The sequence below is a fragment of the Plectropomus leopardus genome, chromosome 19 (genome assembly GCF_008729295.1).
Source record: "Plectropomus leopardus isolate mb chromosome 19, YSFRI_Pleo_2.0, whole genome shotgun sequence".
Taxonomy (NCBI): domain Eukaryota; kingdom Metazoa; phylum Chordata; class Actinopteri; order Perciformes; family Serranidae; genus Plectropomus; species Plectropomus leopardus.
The window spans coordinates 18,822,549-18,844,694 of NC_056481.1; the positions used below are offsets into that span (position 1 = coordinate 18,822,549).

The 22,146-nt window shown below is 38.0% G+C and overlaps 2 protein-coding genes across 4 annotated transcripts; both read left to right on the top strand.

Moving 5' to 3' along the window:
- The first annotated feature begins 309 nt into the window (after window positions 1–309).
- Window positions 310–8,814, top strand: LOC121959325 (cytochrome b-c1 complex subunit 2, mitochondrial). 2 transcript variants are annotated; one of them, XM_042508586.1, is made up of 14 exons: window positions 310–387; window positions 3,020–3,106; window positions 3,511–3,660; window positions 3,876–3,940; window positions 4,024–4,080; window positions 4,779–4,903; window positions 5,668–5,765; window positions 5,855–5,912; window positions 6,080–6,175; window positions 6,276–6,475; window positions 6,591–6,671; window positions 6,808–6,884; window positions 7,677–7,830; window positions 8,459–8,814. In XM_042508586.1, the coding sequence occupies exons 1-14, from the start codon at window positions 355–357 to the stop codon at window positions 8,540–8,542; spliced, it is 1,365 nt and encodes a 454-aa protein (XP_042364520.1). In that variant the 5' UTR covers window positions 310–354; the 3' UTR covers window positions 8,543–8,814. The 2 variants fall into 2 exon arrangements, with proteins under 2 accessions (XP_042364520.1, XP_042364519.1); XM_042508585.1 differs by lacking the exon at window positions 3,020–3,106 and adding an exon at window positions 3,142–3,243 and having other exon boundaries at window positions 314–387.
- Window positions 8,815–10,185: 1,371 nt separating this feature from the next.
- Window positions 10,186–20,761, top strand: LOC121959097 (uncharacterized protein C16orf52 homolog B-like). Of its 2 annotated transcripts, XM_042508280.1 has the most exons (4): window positions 10,194–10,241; window positions 10,762–10,916; window positions 17,920–18,132; window positions 20,364–20,761. In XM_042508280.1, the coding sequence occupies exons 2-4, from the start codon at window positions 10,811–10,813 to the stop codon at window positions 20,546–20,548; spliced, it is 504 nt and encodes a 167-aa protein (XP_042364214.1). In that variant the 5' UTR covers window positions 10,194–10,241; window positions 10,762–10,810; the 3' UTR covers window positions 20,549–20,761. The 2 variants fall into 2 exon arrangements, with proteins under 2 accessions (XP_042364213.1, XP_042364214.1); XM_042508279.1 differs by having other exon boundaries at window positions 10,186–10,916.
- Window positions 20,762–22,146: the final 1,385 nt, after the last annotated feature.

Consider the following 22,146-nt stretch of genomic DNA (forward strand, 5'->3'; position numbering starts at 1 on the left):
TCTTCAAATGTCCTTAAAATCCTAGGTCCTAAAATCTTAGAAGTGCACTAAAATCCTAGAAACATCTGAAAATCCTTGAAATGTCCCGAAGTCCTAGAAACATGCATGATGCTGCTGTGGCTGGCCCCTGGCCTCCTGGCATTTTGGAAAAGTGGCCCCTCAAGCAAAGCAGGTTGAGCGTCCCTGCTGTACAGTTTCTGGTTGTGTCTCGTGTCACAATAATCTCCGTGGCAACAGAGGGCGCACTCTCATTGGCCCATTAGTACATTTGCGAGTGAGGACCGCGCTGTGCATTCTGGGTAGGGCACTTTGACGCCGGCCATATTGGTCCATCGCTTGAAGGAGAGAGGGGAGATGAAGGGGATCCGGGGAATTAGTCAGCTCTCGGTAAGGACTCAGCTTTTTTGTCATGTATTGGTGTGTCGGGGCGGCTGTATGGAGTTTAGCCGTGTGTTTCACTCTTTTTGTGATATTCGGACGGTGTTAAAATTCCGGGTCGTGTCCGGACAAGGTGTGATGAAGAGCAGAGGAGGGAGCAGCTAGTCGTGACTCCCTGCTGAACTCAGCCAGCACTAACCCAGCTGATAACGTTGCATAATCGACAGCAGACGGGTCCAGACAGTTATATATTTATACTTCCTGTTAAAAACACAATTTAAGTTAACTCTGAGTCTGAGTAATGATAGTTAGCTTGTTGCTAAACTTGATTTAGCATCCCTTCCTCAGCTAATGTTGACGTTAGCATAAGCTCGCTTACCTCGCACTTGCCGGTATATATAATACCTTTAACATTCAACTTTATTGGCATTTGAGACTTGTGTTTTTGTGTTTTCCGTTATATAACATCATCATTAAGTTAAAGTCAAACGGGGATTTCTATCGTGAAAAAACTGGCCTCATGATGCTGGAAAACAGTTCAGCCATTCATCTAAAAGTAAAGCCTTCATTGGTATTAAATTGTAAACTGTACAATTTTAACGATTTGAAACCAGGGAAAATTGGTTTGATTTCTTTCTAAAACAAATTAAATTTAAAGATGTACATGAAATATGTAAGTGTTTATAACCTGTTTTTTTCCAGCTTAAAAAAAATCAAAATCTACACAGTTTTGTAATTTTGTTGCTAGTTGTTTCCTTGGATTTTAAAATTTTATTTTCTAAATGTACTTATTTCTTGCAATTTGCAGAACAATTCTTACAATTTGCTCATATATATATATATATATATATATATATATATATATATATATATATATATATATATATATATATATATATATATATATATATATATATATATATATATTGAGAGAAATGGCACCGATGTTCAAAGGTTAAATAATTGCAAAGGGAGTCCAAAAGCAGCACAAGAAAAGTGATGTCAGTAAAATTATTACTTATTTTATTATTTTATTCATTTATTTAATTGTTAAATAATTCAAGAAATTCCTTTTCTCACACTTGTCATGATGAGAATCCAAGCAGTGGAATATCACATGCAAATTGAGAAACACAAAATTATTCATAAAACCAGCCAGAAATGCCAGATATTTCCCACTTCTTTTGGTAAACCAAATAGATACCTTTATGATATTAAAATATGTTCATTTTCTTCCATGTTTTCCGCTCTTAAAAGGCCTGTTTTTTCAACATTTGACATCTATAGTCTGGGTTTTATGTTACAATAAACATTTGGGCAAGATGATATTAAACTTTGTTTATGAGAAAATTGGTCTTAAACTTAATTGCAAGTGACATTAAAAAGTTTTTAAAAGTCTTCAGTCTATCTTGCCTTAAGCTGCATTTCAACAAACAGTACTGCATTGTTTAACAACCTGGTTGTGCTGTTGTACAATTCCCAGCAGAAAAAGGAAAAAGGGAAATTATCTAAAAAAAAAAAAAAAGAATAAAAAAAGTGCCATAAAAAATAATATTGCTGTAAAAATATTCAAAATATATTATTGTCTAGCAGTTTTATTTGATTTTTTCTTTTATTATAAGCATCAAAGTAATTCTAAATAAAATATATAATTATCTTCACCCTAGCATTAAAGAAAAATCCAAATCTAGTAATTCCTTGCAATTTGCAGGACATTGCTTGCAAAGTTGCATATTGCCCTTTTCCCCTAAGTTTTTAAGAAATTCAAAGGTTTAAAACACTTGTGAAAGGTGTCTGAATGCAGCACCGAAAATGGATGTCTTTCCAGGTTTCAAATGGTTAATGTGCTGCTCATGTAAATCTAAAATGAGAAACTGATTGTACGTATGCTGTCAAGAGACTGAAATCACTACGCCTAAAAATATTGAGCCTTGAGGAGGCTTCTCATGCACGTTAGCCTGAAGCACTGAACACAGATTAGATGTCGCCCACACAGGCCTCCAAGTATTGCACCTGCCCTATAATATTCAGGGTTACCATGGTCATGGAAAACCTGGAAAAAGTCATGGAAGTCATGTGTTTGAAAAACACTGGGTGAGTAGGAAAAGGAAAAAAAGTATGTGTCCTTAAAAAGTCATGAAAAGTTTTGAAGTTCTATCCATGAAAATGTGTTGGAACCCTGAATATTGCACCAGACTCAGACCAATGTAATTTCACAAGGACAAAATACCAAAAAATATCAATGATAAGGACAAAAAGGATAACATAAAATAATTGCAACATCTTGCAACGAAGTGAAATAAAATAATGATAATGGCAAATATAAAATAGCAGCTATTATGCAAGGGTAAAAAACATAATAAAATCAAGATAAGTTAAAAGTTATACATAAGTTTTTTAACATCACCAAGGCATCAGTTGAGGGTGTCAACCTACACTATATGTATTATGTGAGAAAGGTACAAATAGAATAAAATGATTAGTTGTCTGATTAGTATGTTGTGTAAAAGAAGCAATCACAGATCCACCCCCTCCGTATTTTATAATCTTTCATGTCTCTGATCACCCCCCTCCTCAAAGTGCCATTGCCAGCAACACATTAGTCGTAATGTCCCGCCTTCCCATGTTTTCTATTTTCCAGACAAGGCTTTACGCAGCCCAGGCTGCCCGTAAGGTGGAGTTCAGTGGGGCTGCCGAGCACGTTAAGTTTCATCCGCAGGATGTGCAGGTCAGTGGTTGTTGACTTGTGTTTCTTCTCCACAGAGACGGTTCCATGTGGCTGCCAGAGCAGGCCAGTCCCTCGCCCAGCCCCTGGCTGGCCTCAAGCTCTCTCCCGGGGCTGCCCACTCCTTCCAGGATGTCCATGTATGTTGGAGAGTAATGCGGATGGTTTGGCTGAGTCCACTCAGTCTGGTTTTGGGTCTGAGAATGAAGAAATGAGTTGGTTTTTCTTGTCGGAGAAGACGTGTTGTTCTTGTTAAATGCTTTGTCCATTTGTCTCTTATTATTATGTTAAGTATAAAATGCCATATCAATCAGTGAATGTCCAAATTGTAAGTAGAGGCTTGTTAGTAGACACTTGATCGAAAAGATGAAATTAAAGGACACCTCTTTTTTTGTCCTTCTGACCAGGTGACCAGACTGCCCAGTGGACTGGTGATCGCATCCCTGGAGAACTATTCTCCAGCCTCCAAGATCGGAGTGTTTGTCAAGGCCGGCTGTCGTTATGAGACCCCAGACAACCAGGGGGTCACCCACCTGCTCCGGCTGGCCTCCAGCCTGGTATGATAATTAATACTTGGTGTATTTTGAGTTTGATGCAGTATCAAATAACTGCTGATTATTCAGTATTTTCTTTGGTTGTCTTTTCTCCTCCAGTTTTATTACAGAATTATTCATATAGCCATAAAGCACAAGAGTAAAAATGAACCCAGTGTTTATTTTTTTATATGTATTCTGTCTCAGCTTGGTGTTGACTTCATTTTCTACTTTTCCAGACAACCAAAGGAGCATCATCTTTTAAGATATGCCGTGGTGTTGAGGCAGTGGGAGGCAGCCTGAGGTCAGTAACCTCCAAGAAAGATCATAACCAACAGCTGAAACAAGTTTCTTCAATAATGTGGATATCTGTATGTTTCTTTGCAGTGTGACTTCATCCAGAGAGAACATGATCTACACCGTTGACTGCCTGCGAGATGACATGTGAGTCTTTGAATAATATCAGCGTTGTGATAAATACTGCATGAGTCAGAAATGGACACGAATCATGATAACAATGTTCCGTGTTTGTAGTACATGGAGAAGAATTGAGTAACTTTTAGGGCCCTGACACACAAAGCAGACAGTCCGTCAATGTCAGACCATCAGTTAGCCTTGGTCGCCCGTTTTTTTTGTGGTGTGTCCAACACAGTTGACAGATGAATATGAACTACAGCTGCATGCCAGTTTGTAGTTTTACAAAGTTGCAGAATATATGTGCTAGTTAGCCGTTGCCTGTAGTTGTTATGGTGTGTTTAAGTGTAACACTTGCAGCATAATAACGGGCGACCTGTAGGCATGGACAAGCGGACATCAGTTTAAGACACACCTTCAACCTGGTAGCCCCGCTGTAATGGAGTCACACATCCCTGCCATGCTGAGCTGACGTGCCAAACTAAACCAAGCCAAGCTAGCACATGAGGATGGAAAAGGGTTATTAGTAGTTTGGGCTTTAAATAATTCCAGTTAAATGAGTGTGACAGCATAATGTGAGAGTACTCGCTTACACCATTTTCTCACAAAACAAAGACAATTTGGTTCATTGGGGATTTTCACAGGAGAGGCAGATTATGCTGCAGGAGGCACAGTTTCAGCACATCCTACATAACACATTTTTCTCCCCTTTCCTTATTTGCCTGCAGTGACACAGTAATGGAGTATTTGATCAACGTGACAACAGCCCCAGAGTTCAGGCCATGGGAGGTGTCAGACCTCACGCCCCGAGTGAAGATGGACAAGGCCCAGGCTGCACAGAGTGCTCAAATAGGTGAGCCTTTTCTTATTCTTGCAATGCACACACACATATAGACTAAACCTGCTATCACCCACTAACATCTGGCTTTTTAATGCAATGAGAATGCGTACGATCGGCGTTCACACCTGGGTTAAATGACACCGCAGTCGACACAGGTTTTTACTGCTGCCAGCTCTGATCAGCATTGATGGGAACACAACACCTGGGTGAAAATGCTAATTTCAGCTCCTTAACCGGCAAGATGCACTGTCATTAATTACTGTCTGTCTCCTCCTAAGCAGTGCTAAAATCCAAATTAGTCTGCTCTGAATTTGAAAGAGTGACTTAATAAGTAAAAGATATATAAAGAGATGAACCACTAAAAAGTTTTAAAAGACCTCTGCTCCTGCTGCTGTCTACTGTTTACCCGTTCTCCTGCCTATCTGTGACATCACACGGACACACCAACAAAACAACCCACACACAAAAGCTGACAGAAAGGCAGACTTGTGTGTTGCAGCTGTGTGGCAGTGGGAATGCAGCCTATATTTAGCAGGTTTATCTGTTTTTGAAAACCCCTGTGCACGCGGTAGTTTGGGTGGGAAAGAGGTATAATGTTTTAGATCTGTATGTCGACATTAATTTATCATAGAACTAGTTGCACAAAACCAAATCACAGTTTATTTGAAGTTTCCACCATAAAATCCGAGATAATGATTTATCAGTTGAAGAAGACAACCGTTAGCTCTAACATTAGAAAACTGCATCGTGATCGTGCCTCTTTCTCTCTCTTCCAGGTGTGATTGAAGCTCTCCATGAAGCCGCCTACAAAAACGCTCTCTGTAACTCCCTGTACTGTCCTAACCACATGGTTGGCAACATCCAGTCCGGACATGTAAGTGTTGTTCTCATGTTTATTTCCTTCAGACCGATGGTGTTAATGTACCCATTTTAAACCTTTCTAATGCTTGCATTTTTCTCCAGCTACACCAGTTTGTCCAGAACAATTTCACTAGCGCAAGGATGGCTCTTGTTGGACTCGGTATGGCTCATTATTATATCATATAACAACATTAATTGTAGCACTACTGTTTTCACTTACTGTGTTTTTTACAGCATCAAGTTAAAATTGTTGTTCAAGTAACATATCCAGCGCTTTCCAAGGTGATCAGAAGATCATTAGGTGTGTGATGTTTGTCTTTCCTTCAGGTGTGGATCACACGGTGCTGACGCAAGTTGGGGAGCAGTTCCTCAACATCCGCAGTGGGGCAGGCACCACAGGGGCCACGGCTCAGTATCGTGGAGGTGAGCTCAACTGACGTATAAAGTCAGCATTGCAATGCAGCATCTGGAGTTTTCCTACATTGTAAAGGGAAATATAACACCATGAGTTTTCTCCGTCTAGGTGAGATTCGTATGCCGGGCATCAGCAGTCTGGTCCACTCAGCGGTGGTGAGCCAGTCGGCAGCGTCAGGCACCAGCGAGGCTCTGGCCTTCAGTGTGCTGCAGCATTTACTGGGAGCTGGTCTGCATGTCAAGAGGGGCTCATGCGCCTCCAGCAAACTGGTCCAGGGTGTTGCCAAGGCAACTGCTGATCCCTTTGATGTGAGTGGTCATCAGGTCTTAAAATAAACTTTCCAATGTTTCCTACACCGGAGCCTTGACTGACTTTAATTTTAGCAACACCTGTTTTAACAGTTTCCTCCCTTTTTCTGAACAGGTCAGTGCTTTCAATTCAAGCTACTCTGACTCTGGTCTGTTTGGCATCTACACCATTTCCCAGCCTGCAGTTGCTGGTGATGTGAGTATCCAGTCATCATGGCAAGAGTCTGCTCATCAGCACAAATGTAGTAGCTGCAGTCTTTGTTTTTTTTTTTTTAAAAGAAACTGGAAGTGGTAAAATGTCTTTAAATAACAGGTGTTCTCTGTCTCTCCAGGTGATTAAGGCGGCTCTAGCCGAGGTAAAGGCTGTTGCTGATGGTGGAGTCACAGCTGCTGACCTGACTCGAGCCAAGTAAGACAGACAGACAGACAGACAGACAGACAGACAGACAGAGACATGACTTAAAGTGTTTTTATTCCAGTTTACAATAAACATCATCAAAATGGGCTTTATGGTTATTCAAAAACATCTGGATAAGATGAATCCTGTTACCATTACATTAAAGTCATTTGGGGTTTCTCCCTTCCTCTCTCCAGTATTTAACTCTTTAAAACCTGCGTAAATTGAAGTGATTTCCTTCAAAAACATGAGAAACGGCAATGAGCAGATTTCAGAAAGTTGAGATATGGAGAAATTACCTGCAAACTATTTTGAAAAGTATCATAATTTTATATATATACTATTTTCTGGGTTATTTCATTTATTTTTTGCTAAATTTCAGGTAATTTTCTTGTACTTTCTTCATAATTTCTTGCTAATTTCTGGGTCATTTCTCCTTATGTTGCTCATTGCCTTCTGTTTATGTGTGAAAGAAATCAAGTCACTTTGCCCAGACTTCAGAGGGTTAAAGAGATTAAAGAAACATGATATATATAATGTCGTCACCTTTAGTTATGCTGGTGGACTGATGTTGTTTGATGCTTTGGACAGAGCCAGGCTGGCAGTTTCTTTTCAGTTCTGGTATTCCTTTAAACATGATCATAAAATACCTGCCTGCCTGCTGTGACAGACACTGAGAAAAACTAAAAAACAATGATATAAACTAGACTACTTATACTTAATATTCAGAAGAAAAGAAGAGTTTTCCACTTAGTTTGCACGACTGTATCTTATGATGGGCTTGTGTTTGTTTTTTTTCTGCAGGGCCCAGCTGAAGGGGCAGTTCTTGATGTCTCTGGAGACATCGGAGGGTTTTCTGGAGTCCATAGGCACTCAGGCTCTGGCTGACGGGTCCTACTGCTCCGCTGAGGAAGTCTCCAAAAACATTGACAACGTCTCCTTAACTGATGTTGCCAACGTAAGACATTTAGTCATTGTCAATGCTTTGTTGTTGTCAGGGTTGGACGTAGTCGTATATTATGGAATTTACTTCAGTTAAATAACAACTTTAAGGTTTTGTCAAATACTTTATTTACTGTGAAAAAATATTTTGTAGTCAACCATTAAAATGCTGAGCAAACTGGCTAGATTTCTTTCCAAAACATTGGTAGAAGTTACAAGTTACAAGAAAATTAACTGAAATTTAGCAGAAAACTAAATAAAATAAAATAGACAAGGAAAAAAAAAAAAAAAAAAAAAAAAACCCCAACAAAAAACACCCCCCCCCCCCAAAAAAAGTTTAAAATAAAAAACTAATTGTATGTATAATATTTTCTCTCTCTCTCTGTCCCTCTCTCTCGCTTTGTCAACAAATCTTCAAGTCATGTCCTTTACCCTATTTCCTTGCAATTTGTGGGACATTTCTTACCGAGTTGCTCATTGCCTTTTTAGCCACATTTTCAAAAGAAATCAAACCAGTTTTCTCAGGTGTCACAGGTTTAAATGCACGTAAAAGACGTGTGAATGCAAATCAAGAAAGTTCATGTTGTTTCAGGTTTTCAAGGGTTAATAATGGTGCTCTTTACTTTCTTGTTTTTTAATTGCAGGCTGCAAAGAAATTTGTGACCGGCAAGAAGTCCATGGCGTCCAGCGGCAACCTCATAAAAACCCCCTTTGTGGATGAGATCTGAAGCGCTCCCCGTCACCTCGTGCTGTACCTAACTCTGAAGGCAAAGCAGAATTTGTTTCCTCCACATTTTGACAGAAACAAAGCAGACGTCATCGATTCAGTTGTTCTGAGGGATATAATGTCATAACACCACTGGGTATTTATGGGTGTTGTAACAGTATATTATCAGGTGATGCTGCTCCGGCGCGTCACAAAGTCGTGCTCCCCTCATCTGTCCACATTAACTGTATAGCTGATGTAAAATAATGAATAAATTCTATCTACCTTACAGAGCTTTAAGTGTTTTGCTGTGGTTTTTTTATGTCTTTGATAGTGAAACATTTGTTAGTTTGACAGTCAGCTACATTCTTGACACTGGAAATGAGCGATTCACAAGAACAAACCTAATGTAAGATGTACTTATGTGCTTATTCTGGAGCTTTCGAGTTAATTAGACTAAATACGAATGAACTGTCAAGTCATTATGGATAAGAATCGGTGGACAGGGGAAGGATATGTCCCTGTCTTTTTTCAAAATCCTGTTTGTGTACTTCCTACTTTCAAAAACATGTTTTTTTTAAACTAAAAAAATCCTGTGCAATACGCAACACTTAATGCAAGCCATCTGATTCTAGCTGAGAATGTGAATTGAGAGAGGCAGGGTTCACGAGGATCCTTAAAAAGTCTTAAAAGGCATTGAATTCATTAGTCTAAAAATAAGGCCTTAATTTGTATTAAAATGTCTTAAATTATATGTAAAAAATGTAGGTTTTTGGTTTTATTGTGAAATTGGTCTTAAATAGCATACTGAGTGGCATTAAAAAAGTCTTAGAATTAGATTTGCCACAAACTTCAGGTACCCTGGTACCAGAGTATATGTTGAAATGCAGGAAATGTAATTCAAATTGCACAATTTTTCATGAGGAGAGGAGGACCCCCAGACCCCTGCCACTCTGTCCCCCCGTCTCTTAAACCAAAGTTATGTTCTTGAGGAGCAGTGCTCAAAATTATGCAAATTTAAAGCTTCTAGTGGTTCCATCATGGCAGCTGAGCAAACTAACTATTGAAGACCGTGAAATATAGCTGGAAGCTATTTGACTACATAAGTGTGGAGGTGCAACTTCTATTGCCACAGGTGTATTAGCAACTCATGTAGTTTTTCTAATTTGTTTGCACCACAGATTGTGTATCTATGGCTTGGACACATTCATGTTATAGGCTACTGTAAGAATAAAGAAAGAATATATTCATTTGACCAAAGCTGTGATGATTGATAGAAATATTTGCTTTTGTTGCAGAATTTTGCAAACAAAATAAAAAAAATTGGGCCAGGGGCTTTCAGTTTAGGTCTGTGTGTGAGGTGTTTTGAAACGTTACTTCTGAGTGGATACATGTGTTCAAGCAGATTTTACTATGAGATCAGTATTATCTGTTTTGAAAAAGTTTGGAAATGATGAAAAGTGTCAAATTATTTCCAAGAGAAGACTTATGCTGAGAAGGTGATCGAGTTGATCCTAGTTTCATTTATCATGTCTTATCAATTAAAAAAATGTAACTGGTCAAAATTGCATCATTTATGGTGATGTAAATAGTGCCAGGTCAGTCAGGAGCGTTACTGATTTTCTCGCGAGAGTTGTCCACCACAGACATGGAGACGCGAGCTGCCTAAATTTCAGTTCTCAGCGCCGTCCTGCAGGAAACACACTATCTGAGCGTTTCAGGTGATTATTTCAGGTGTCATTATTAAAAAGCTAAACTGACGATATTCAGCTCATGATTTTGGAGATTTGAAGCTCAGAGTGGCTCCTTGACTGTGAGCATGGGCGGCGTTTCCCGTCTGTGCGCGTCCAGAGGAAAGAAACAGAAAAGCTTCCATATGGGGGGAGAGAGCTCCATGCAGACTCAGGAAATAAGCCGACTGCATGCATGAATCCATCCTCACTGTTGCAGGTTTAATCAGCGATTATAGCAAACTCAAAGATCACCGGGATGTGGTGGAGCATCCGGAGCTAAGTGATCCATGAGCCCGGGCAGCAAGCCTCTCCACCGGGGCTGGAGAAGGGCCAGCGGGTCGGGTCAGGTTCCGCCGCTGGAGGACTAAATGAAAGTGGATACTTTGAATCTGCATATCCGCCCGGGATCGAACATGATGTGCGGACTAATGGTGGATCAAAGCGACCCCTTTCAGCTGGCTGGCTTCAGGTTAGGCTGCTGACTCCTAAATGTCCCGCCTCCCTTTAGGTGAGACAGAGGCGCACAAACACTCTGACCTCCGCCGGTGTCCACCGACATGGATAAACTCACCGTGATATCAGGATGCCTCTTCCTCGCTGCAGACATCTTCGCCATCGCCAGCATCGCCAACCCGGACTGGATCAGCACCGGAGAATCCGCCGGTAGGTCTTTGTCGGCACTTTGTTGCGCTCCTCCTGCACGGTGTTTGCTCCTCTTAACTGGCCGTGCTAACTCACGGTTCCCTAAAAAGTCTTTAAATACATTGAATTAATTACTCTAAAAAAATAAGACCTTTATTGGAATTTAAATGTCTTAAATCATTTTTTAAAAATGCTTAACCCCTAGAAACCTGGATCGACATCAGTTTTTTCGTGCTCTGTTGAGATGCCTTTTACAAGGTATTTAACCTTGGAAACCTATGCAAAATTGTTTGATTTCAGTGAGTCAATGAGCAACTGGAAAATTCCAACAAATTGCAAAAATTTAAGAAAATTACCCGCAAATTAGTTTTCAAAAAGATTTTAAAATGGAAAATTTTAGGGAAAAATTCTATACAACTATATATATATATTATTATAATAACCACAATTTCAAATTGTTGCATAAAAAAGTACACTTTTTTTTAGGATGTGTCTGGGGTCATTTTAATGTTTAGTTTTTATTTTTTTTCTCCTCTTTTTTGCTTAATTTTTTTTTCCTGCTAATTTTTGGACCACGTCTTGTTCAGGAGCTCATTGGTTTCTATCCATGTTGATGAAAGAAGTCAAACCAATCTGCCCAGGTTTTAAAGGGTTAAAAATGGGAAGAAAGATTTTGTGAATCTTTTTTCTAATGTTGCATTCTAAAATTTCAAAGCAGCTGGTAACATATTTTATTGTTTCATTTTATTTTATTTTATTTTTAAATCTAGAACATCACAACATTCCTCTCGTAACGACGTCACAAAAGAAGTCAAGTTTTACAGTATAATAATTATTACGCTTTTTTATTTACACCTAAGTGATTGGTGTCAGTTCATGTTTTCCTGTTCTTCAATTATGGCTATTGTAAAATTGGTGTTGATTGTCATCCAAATAGCAGTTTAAAAAAGTCTTAAAAAATCTTAAATCTAACGTGCCATAAACTATCAGAACCCTGTTACTTTATGGAAAATGCTACGTTTACAAATCTGAAACTGTTTTAAATAATCTTTAGCCTCTTTTGGATAATCTAGTCCAGGTCTGACTTGTCTAACTATAGTGGTTTTTGATCTGGACCTGGTATAATGTGTTCAACGTGAAAAAAGCAGCGGCATCTTCCTTTTTGTGTTTTCACAAATATCATAAATCTGAAATTTTCACAAATCTGAAAGTGGGTTTCAGACAGCGTCAGGTCTTTACCTTAATTCTCTAAGATGCTTTCACAACAGTAAGAGGTGAAAAAAGCCGAGCATTGGTCACAGAGCAACCTCCCTTAACTCTCCCGTTAACTGCTGAGTTGGAAGCAACTTCAGCGTCACATCTGATTGTAAGAATTATCACATAAAAATCTGCGTCAGAAGTCCATAGATTGTCAGAGTGAGTGCTTTCAGTCTAAAATCAACACGCTTAAAGGAAACAGTTGCACCAAAATTGATAAATATTAATAGGGTGTGGTTCTCAACTGTTTGGCTTTGGATCATCAAAATGTTTGCAGGTTATGGCATCTGTGTGATCATGAAATATGAAAAGGTGAAAGTATCCAGTATTACACCAGAAAAGATCAGAAAAAAATGTTTCTCTTTCATCTGATGACCACCAACATTTGTCTTGGGAGCCCATTAATAGAGTGCGGACCCTCGGTTATGAATCACACTTTTAGATGAGGAGAGGAATTTTACAGAGTGAATGAGTGGCAACAAACCATAAAAAGGATGCAATAATAATCCATTGTCTACATTTTCTGCTGTCCCAAGGCTCAGATGCAAAATCGTGATCTGTAGTATTTTATTGTAACATGTTCAAATTTCCTTTTTTTTTCTTCTCAAGATCACCTTCACCCAGCGTCTAAGGCAAGGGTGCTGCTCAGTGATACTCAAGTTATGGCCCGCAGGCCAAAGCTGGTCCCCCAGCCGTTTTCTAATTCACAATAAAAGTAATGGAATTCACACTGGGAATTGTTTTTGTACTTTTAGTCTACAGAAGGTTCCAGAGCGCATAAAACAGCATCAAAAATAGAGCTTGTGTAACAAAAAAGTGTCGGAGGATCCCCGATAGCCCCAGTCAGAGGTTCTAGCTAAGCCCTGATTGTCCTGAAATCCCAGAAACAGGCTAAACTTCTAAAAACGTGCTAAAAAACATGCGAAAATCCTAGAGACAGCCTAGAATCCTAAAGATGTCTTAAAATCTTAGAAGGGTGTTGAATTCCTAGAAACGTCTTAGAATCCGAGAAATTTCTAAAACCATATATGGGGCTGCTGCTACTGGCCCATGACCTCATGTCATTTTTGCACAAGTGGCCCTCAAGCAAAGCAAGTTGATTTTCCCAATTTTGGCTGGTTTACTTTTCGTATGAGTCTACACATTTTTTTTTTGAACGAAAATCCTTTATAGTATTTTAAATGACTCCCAAACACCCGTTGACAGATTTGAATGTGTAAAATCAGTGGAGCAAATAATAGCTAAGGATATTTCTCAGAACTTTGTATTTAATGGAAATTTAATGTCATAGAGAACACTTACAATTTTAAATTGTATATAAATACTGATTTAATTGATGATTTAATTACTATGTTTTATTAATATGTCTGCACCTGACATCAGAGTCAAATCATCACCGATACGATCGTTTTACAGCCAATCATTTGTGGAAAGTTAATGAGACAGTCTATGCTAGAGTTAAAGTGTTGAATACGGGTTCTGGCCAAATCCGACACATTTTTACTCACAGCCAGCCTCCCTGGTTATTGCAATAGAGTAATATTCAGATGCAAAGTCCAAAAGCTAAACATTGACTAAAACTGATGCAACAGACAAACAGTGCCACCACAGTATATGCACAGCTGCAGCCTCTATCCTCATGCTACAGTGGAGCAGAGATAAGTATGTAAATGGCGTGCCAAGTGGTTATTACAGGATTTAATTTGTTGTAAAAATACTGACTGCTACTGCAAGTTGAGTACATGAATAGTTTCTTGTCACATAATTAAATGAGTAATCACGCACCAAATCTTTCTGTCTCAAACATCACAGTACACAATGGACTGCAGTTCAGGTTTTACCTTATATCCCCCCCATAGTAAAGGATGGTGTGAAATGACTGTACTAACTGTACTATAAGCTCTTTGTTCCTGTTTAATTAGCCGAGTAGTAATTACCTGAAGGCAGGAAGTGTTGTTTGGAATTGAAGATGTGGGACTTTTAGTTTGGCCTCCTGGGAGAATAATGCTTTCCACATGGAGAATTGAAGTCCCTCAGGCTCAGCCATGACGTATGTTTATTCTGAGTGCTTACTGTATATGTACAAGTGAAAAAAAAACAGATTTTTTTCCTTAGATTTTGCCTCTGCACACAGCTCTTATGAATCTATTTAGTAAGCTCTCTCCATTTGTTAACCCTTAGAAACCTGGAGCGACATCACTTTCCTTATAATGCTGTCAGATACATTTCACAGTAATTAAACCGATGAACTCTGAGCAAATTGGTGCATTTTCTTTAAAAAAACATGGGGAAAACGGTAATGAGCAACTTGGTAAGAAATGTTTCACAAAATGCATGAAATTAATAGATTTAGATTGTTTTTAAAGCTGGGAAAAATGTTTTAGGGAAAATAGAAAAAGCTAGGGAAAAACTATAATTATCAAAAGTACAGTATTTAAAATTATGTTACATATTAATTATGCTAATTTTTAGGGACTTTATACAGGTAATTTCTGTAATGTTGTTGTTTTTTTAAATTGTCTTTTCTTTTACTAATTTCAGGTAATGTTCTTGTACTTTTTACTAACTTCTTGCTAATTTTCGGGTTATTTCTTTTATCATTGCTGATTACCCTCTTCCCATGTTTTTGGAAGAAATCAGGATATTTTTCACAAGTTTTAAAGGATTTAACAGCCAGGAGATGAAGAAATTAAGAATAAACTTATTATCATAATATAATAGTGATAATATTAAATGCCCAAGCTCACAATATATGCCGTTTGACAACTTCTTATTGGTTATCATGATTCATAGAATCACAGAGTTGGTGACGGTAACACTTGAGTTCATTATAGCTGCTGTTCAAACACTGATGTGTTCTCAAGCCGCGCTATCATAATTCTTTTCCATCTACCACAAGGTCAGTTACCCTGCTGTGCGTGTGTGTGTGTGTGTGTGTGTGTGTGTGTGTGTGTGTGTGTGTGTGTGTGTGTGTGTGAGAGAGAGAGACAGAGAGAGATGCATGCGGACGCGATGTGTGTTTGTGTGCTTAAGTGCTGTGCTGAGAGATTTAAAAGGGCAGGAAAATGTCTGAAAGTGTTCACTAAGTACAGGTTAACAGACACACAGATTATTTCTGTTTTACAAGGCCACAGTATAACTGTCAGGACTTGGATATTTCATATATTATTATTCATCTTTCAACTAAAGTGTACACCAATCAGCCAAAACATTAAACCACTGGTTGGCGAAAACATGGTTCATTTCATTGCTATGCAGTGTTTAGCTGACAAGCCTTTGGTCCTGGCACTGATGTGGATGCCACTAACGTGCTCCACCCAAAGACCTTAGAACCCCGAGCGAATTCGTGGGATTTGACAGTGGAAAAAATGACAATGGAAAAAAAGAAAAAAAAAATCTAGGGAAAAACAATATTTATAATTATTATAATGGTAATTTTGCACAAACATTCACTTGGACTCAACTATGAGCTGATTGGATTTTGATGGTCAAGGTCATGGTGACGTTGCACACATCTCATTTTCTTGAACACAATATCTGAAGATGGCCTTGAGGGAGTGTCCTCAAATTTGGCATAAACGTCCACTCTCACACAAGACTGAACTTATTAGAATCTCGTGGTCAAAGGTCAAAGGGCAAGGTCACGGTGACCTGATACAACATGTTTTTGGTCATATCTCAAGAATCCTTAACCACCTTGAAACTGTGTTGAATGTATTGATCCTCTGTGTGTGAAACATCCATGTTTTCATAGACATGGAGGCAAAGTGCAAATTGACCGATACAACCGAGTGACGGTATATCTAGAAATTTTTTTCACTTTCTTTTTCTTGTTTTTTTTTTGTTTGTTTGTTTACTCATTTTTGGATAATTTCCCTATACATTTTACTAATTTCTTGCTCATAACTGGTTAAATATTTTTTTTCTTTGCTCATTGGCTTCCCTTGTTTTTGAAAGAAAGCAGGCTAATTTTGCTCAATTTTCAAAGGGTTAACTCTTTCACCTTTGATTATTTTATTTTTATGCTGCCATTATTCTAATTCCCATTCATTCATTTTTGTCACTCCAGCTCTTTATCACTCTCTTAAATATATTTTCATGAAAAACAAAACCCACTTTCCATAATGGCATGAATCAAAACACATCTCTGTTGGACTCGGTGTATTTTTTTGGTTTTTTTGGAGTCCAGTATGCAGGGAAATGAATGCACTATTTACATTGTGGCCCACCCTGCAGTATGAAAGGATGTGCTGAGAGGGAACAGGATGTCCTGTGTATAGGGGGGATAGGTCAGCCTGCAGGAGGATGTGGTTCAGCCTGATTCTGGTATCATCGACCAGCAACTGAGGCCAACAGTAAAATGTAAATTGAGGGGTCTTAATGGTTTTAAGCAGCAGGTATTTATTCAAAAGCAGCTTATTTCATGTAATTTCCCTCCTAATTAAAAGACGTTTCAGTGCTTCCACACGCTTTCCTGCGCCCTTTGCGATACTGCTTACTTGTAATATTGGCCTTTGTGACAATTCTGCAGTCGCTGAGTTTTTTAAATTTCCTTGAATAAATCCATAAATCCATAAAATGTATAAAGCTCCTCTTTCTTCTGTGCCTGCGGGGCCAGCACTAACTGCTTGTCGTGGATAATAAGAAAGGAAAAAAAGGAGAGAGACAAAAGAATAAATGAAGGTGTGGGAGGATTTCATTTATGTGCTCTGTGTTGTGTTGTATGTGTAGTCAGACTGGAAGCGGAGTGGAGCAGATGCAGTTTCTGTTGGGCTCCGTATGTGTGCGTTAGATGGCAACTTGCCATCTGAAGTGGGGTCATTGATCTTTTCATTTCTTACATTTTATAGTTTCTCTCTCTGTGATGCTTTCATGCCACAACCTTGAGGCTGTTTGACATCATTCATGAATCACCGGTTGGTCACTGCTGCCGCCGGCTCTCCACCCATCACACTGTTTCCATATCAACAGGTTCCTCGGCCCTCGCTCACTTTGGGGAATCAGAGTGACTCCTGGGAGGTCATCAGCCAGAAACATGTGAACAAGTGATGTCATATGTTGCTGTGTATTATAGGTTGTTTGTTATATAAAGCATACAAAGTCATCAAACAGGCTGCCAGCTGCAGATATGCTATAAACTGACTTTTATATCATGGAATTAATGTGCAGGAGACTGGGGAGTATTTTTATTTTGAGTTATGTTCTGCAATTTTGTAATAGCTAAAATACCATCTGGACTCGTGTTATTCCCTGTGGAGCCAGGCTTATGTTTTATCTCTTACAATCAATACTAAGGCTATTATGAACATACAGGAAATTAGCACCAAGTTGACAGTTGACCCTTTGAAAGCTGAGCATGTTGGCTTCATTTCTTTAAAAACATTAGGAAGAAGACAAGGAGCAATGAAAGGAGAAATTAGCAAGAAATTAGTAAAAAGTACAAGAAAACGAACTAAAAATCAGGGGAAAAAGAACGTTAATGAAATATATAATTAAAATTGTATTAAAAAAAATCTTCAATGTAATTTTGAATTTGTAATTATGATAATTGTAAATATTTGTTCCTTTGTTTTCATTCATGCTGGCATGAGCTGTGGCTGGAGGCATTATGTTTTCAAGTTGTCCGTTGCAATTTGTCAGCATGTCTTTAGGGAATTTCTTCAACTTTCGCACAAACATCCACTCGGACTCAAGGATGAACAGATTAGATTTCTTTTAGGTGTTCAAAGGTCATGGTGACCTTACACTCATCTCTGTCTCCATCCAGGCTCTCTGACTGTGGGCCTGGTCCGGCAGTGCCAGACGATCCACGGACGAGACCGGACCTGCATCCCCCCGCAGCTGCCCCCAGAGTGGATCACCACGCTCTTCTTCATAATCATGGGCATCATCTCCCTCACCGTCACCTGTGGTCTGCTGGTGATGTCACGCTGGCGCCGCGAGGCTGCCCGATACGCCCGATGGATTGCCTTCACAGGGAGTAGGTGTTGGCTGTCACCTTTAACCCTTTGAAACCTGAACAAATTGGTTTGATTTCTTTCAAAAACATAGAAAGAAGGCAATGAGCAACTTAACGAGAAATCACCCAAAAATTAGCAGGAAATTAGTAATTTACAAGAAAGATATCCGAAATTAAAGAAATAGTTAAAAGAAAATAAAGAAATGTTTATTTTTTTCTGTAACCTAATTTAAAATAATTATAATAATTATAAATATAGTTTTCTTGATATTTTACCCCAGGTGTTAAGACATTAAAATGTCTCAAACTAAACTTTCAAAAGTCTTACAAATGCTTAGAAAATGGAGGTGGGATTTTTATGTATGTTATTTCTGACTTATTATTTCAAAAGCTCAAAATAATGGGTAACTTAAAAAAAAATGACCATACTACCAATATCACCATAGTCATATTTTATGTAAAATATTTGAAAATTTTAAAAAAAATTTCCCTTAACCTTAGGTTATCGATGTTGCTCCATGTCGTTTTTCCTTCAGTATTGGCTACTGTAAAATTGATCTAGAATTTAATTCCAGGTGGCATTAAAAAAATAGTCTTAAGTTGCAGTTGCCTTAAGCTGTAGTAACTATGTTTCTGCATTAGATGACAATTGCAATAATGTCATGTTAAACCCTTTTAGCTGTCAAGTACCAAATTATAGGCAGAAATTAAATGCAGGTGGAGCGAAAACTACCCGTTATAGTTTATAAGATGCCTGTGAAAGTCAGAGATCCTACTTGAGAATCTCACAGGGAGACAATGGATCTTACTTGACATCAGAGTTCTGCGTTTCATTTCAAGAAAGCTTTTAGTCTGGTAATTATGAACATCTTGTCAAAGAGACTGCGGAGGAGCTCTAATTGATGGGCCGCTTTCTATTTTTTCAGGAACGAGACAGAGTTTGTCTGTTAGAGAAGGCCAGCGCGTGAGCTTCACTTTGTTCTAAATATAGAAAAAATATAAAGCAGGTTCTCATGAGGAGACCATCAATACTGGTGGAGGTTTTTAGTCACACACATTTTAATACCTGGAAGCTGTGAGCCCTTCCTGTCTGAAACAAACAGACCCAGTGATTTATACAGGTTAAAACACTGAATAAAGCAGTTTCCCATTTTAAAAAATCAATCAAAAATCTGTGTTTTTGTCAGGCCAAAAACGTGACTGGTCGTATGTAGAACCACTCTTTGGTTTGTCCAATCTGGGCTACTGTAGAAACATAGCAGTGCTACATGGCGATCCTCGTAGACGCAGACCTGCTCCCTATGTACGTGGAGATCAGCTGCTCATTCTTATGTAACAAAAAACACTATGGTTCTTATTTTTAGGTGATTGGACACTAAAGAAAACATACTGAAGTTTATTAAAAGTTTATCCATCACATTAAACTGTTTAGCCATTACCCCTAGATATCCCAATTTATATACTAAAGTGTTTATTGATCACTTTTAGCTGTTTCGACTCATCTGCTGGCTTATTAACCTGCTTTCATTCACTCTTAAAACGTGGTTTTCAGGCGGTATAGGTAACATGATATTTGGATTTAAAACATTGTAATTTCTGTATTTTCAAATGTGTTGGGCTTCTCTAAAATCTTTCCTCATGATCCCTGGCAAACTTCACTCCATTTATCTGACAGCGTTAGATACTTTAAAAATAAGTTTTTTTGCATAGAAATCACGTGTATATAACATATGATGTTTTGTTATTATTTAGATTACCCAACAGTTAACAGAAGTACAGGTGAATCGATTAACTGATTAATTCATTTGCCAATTATTTTGATAGACATTTAAGACTTTTTCTTTTACATTTTCTTTTTTTTAATAATCTTGATTTTTTTTAATGACTTTGTTTTTTTGGGGGTTTTTTTCTTCTTTTTTGAGTAATTTCAAGTGTGTGTGTGTTTTTTCATATTGACTTTGATTTTTTTTGTTTTTAGTTGTTCTGTTTTTTATTTTTATTTTTTTTTCTGTGTGTTTTCTTTCTTGCATTGGGTACCTTTTCTTTTAATACTTCAATTACATTTTCCTGATGATACTCACTTTTACTTAAGTATCATTTACAAAGCAGGACTTTTACTTGTAACAGAGTATTTTCACTGAGTGATATTAGTACTTTCACTTGAGAAATGAATCTATATACTTCTTTCACCACTGGTCTAGAGGGGATATTAATCTTTTTATCCTGTCCTTGTGTTTTTTTCTCTGTCACAGTGGTCCTGTTCTGCATGGCTGCCCTCATATTCCCTATCGGCTTCTACATCAATGAGGTTGGAGGACAGCCATATAAGCTCCCCAACAACACAGTGGTGGGCTCCTCTTATGTACTCTTCGTCCTGTCCATATTCTTCACCATAGTGGGACTGCTGTTTGCTGGGAAGGTATGTCTGCCTGGCTGACAATCTCTTCATCTCATGTTATATCTTTGAAAAAAAAAACAAAACACCACCACTGGAGGCAAATTTTGTGACTCCTCTGTGGCAGTGTTGAAAGTATCGCTGAATAAAACTGAGAAGCACCTGTTTGTCGTTTTGGACAAATTGTCACAATGCTTTTATATGGAGCCGAAATCCTCGTGTTCCATCCATCTGTTTGTTGAGAGACTGAGCAGGAGCAGAGAGCTCGAAACAGCTCTCATCATTTTCCGTCCTGAACGATGAATGTGAAGTGGTGACCAGACATGAAGAATATTAAAAACACACACCAGGTAAATGGATTCAAACATCTGACTTTCAAGCTGCATTATCCGTCATTTTAATATTTAATGACGGATAACAGACGACTCTTGCTCTTCTCTTCCCATCAACCACGATGCATATAGACTGACCAACTGATGCCGGCTAAAGCACCAAATATCGACCAGTAACCTCCAGTATGATGGAGGCTCTTCTCTGTCAGCTGGCCACACAGAACAATCTGTTATATATACACCAGTGTTTTCACATTTTATTTATTTAATGTTTTTTTTGTAAAGGATATTTTTAATTAAAAAGGCCTAATGTATCCCAGAGTTTCCTGTTGTTAATGTGTGTGGTGGATCACTTTGCCTTAAAGAGCTGTAAACCTTAAAATAGTTGAGTTTTAATGTCTTGAGATCAAATCTAAAATTCTGGATATGTTATGATTTCAGCATAAAAATGTTATAATGTAAAATTAGCTATCAGGAACCATCTGTCTCATTTTGAGGGGTGGTGATGTGTTACAGGGGGGTGAGCTGGGGATGAGTTAACCCTTTGACAGTACGGATCAATGGTGAGCACCAGAGCTGCTTCTCCTCTATTACAGCTATCTTTCCAGTAATGTAGTGAATGTATTCATCTTTTGAGCATTTTCTGTTGTTGAAACACTGTATGAAGACATAACTGAATCTATGACGAGTTTGTTTTATATATTTGAGATGTTGATGCCAAATTCATTTCTGTACAAATGACAGACGGCCAGTCTGTGATGATTTCTAGAAGCACTGTGATGTTCTTGAATGAGCATGAAAGATCTCATTAAAAATGACTCATTTGAACTCTGATTGTCTTGCTAAGCTGTTTTATCAGTATATTTCAGAAAATCATATTTAACCCTTAGAAAACTGAGCAAATTTGTTTAATTTCTTTCAAAAATGTGGGGAGATGGCAGTGAGCTACTTAACAAGACATGGCACAAAAATTATGCAAACATTAGTTGAAGTGTTACAAAAAATAAGGAAAAAAAGATTAGTAAAACACAAAAGCAAACAAGACGATTACTTTTAAAAAGTGCTGAAAATTAAGAGAAAATATATATGTATTAATTTTATATATTAAAATGTATTTCTGTAACAGAAATTATAAATATAAAATTATTAAAATTGTTAATATAGTTTTAAGGACATTTTTCCCTTTGAGATAAATTCTGATAAAACTAATTTTAGGTAATTTCTTGCAACTTCAACATTTTATTTTCAGTTTTCACATAAAGGAGCATTCCCTGACATAGGACTTCATATGAAATTATATAATAATAA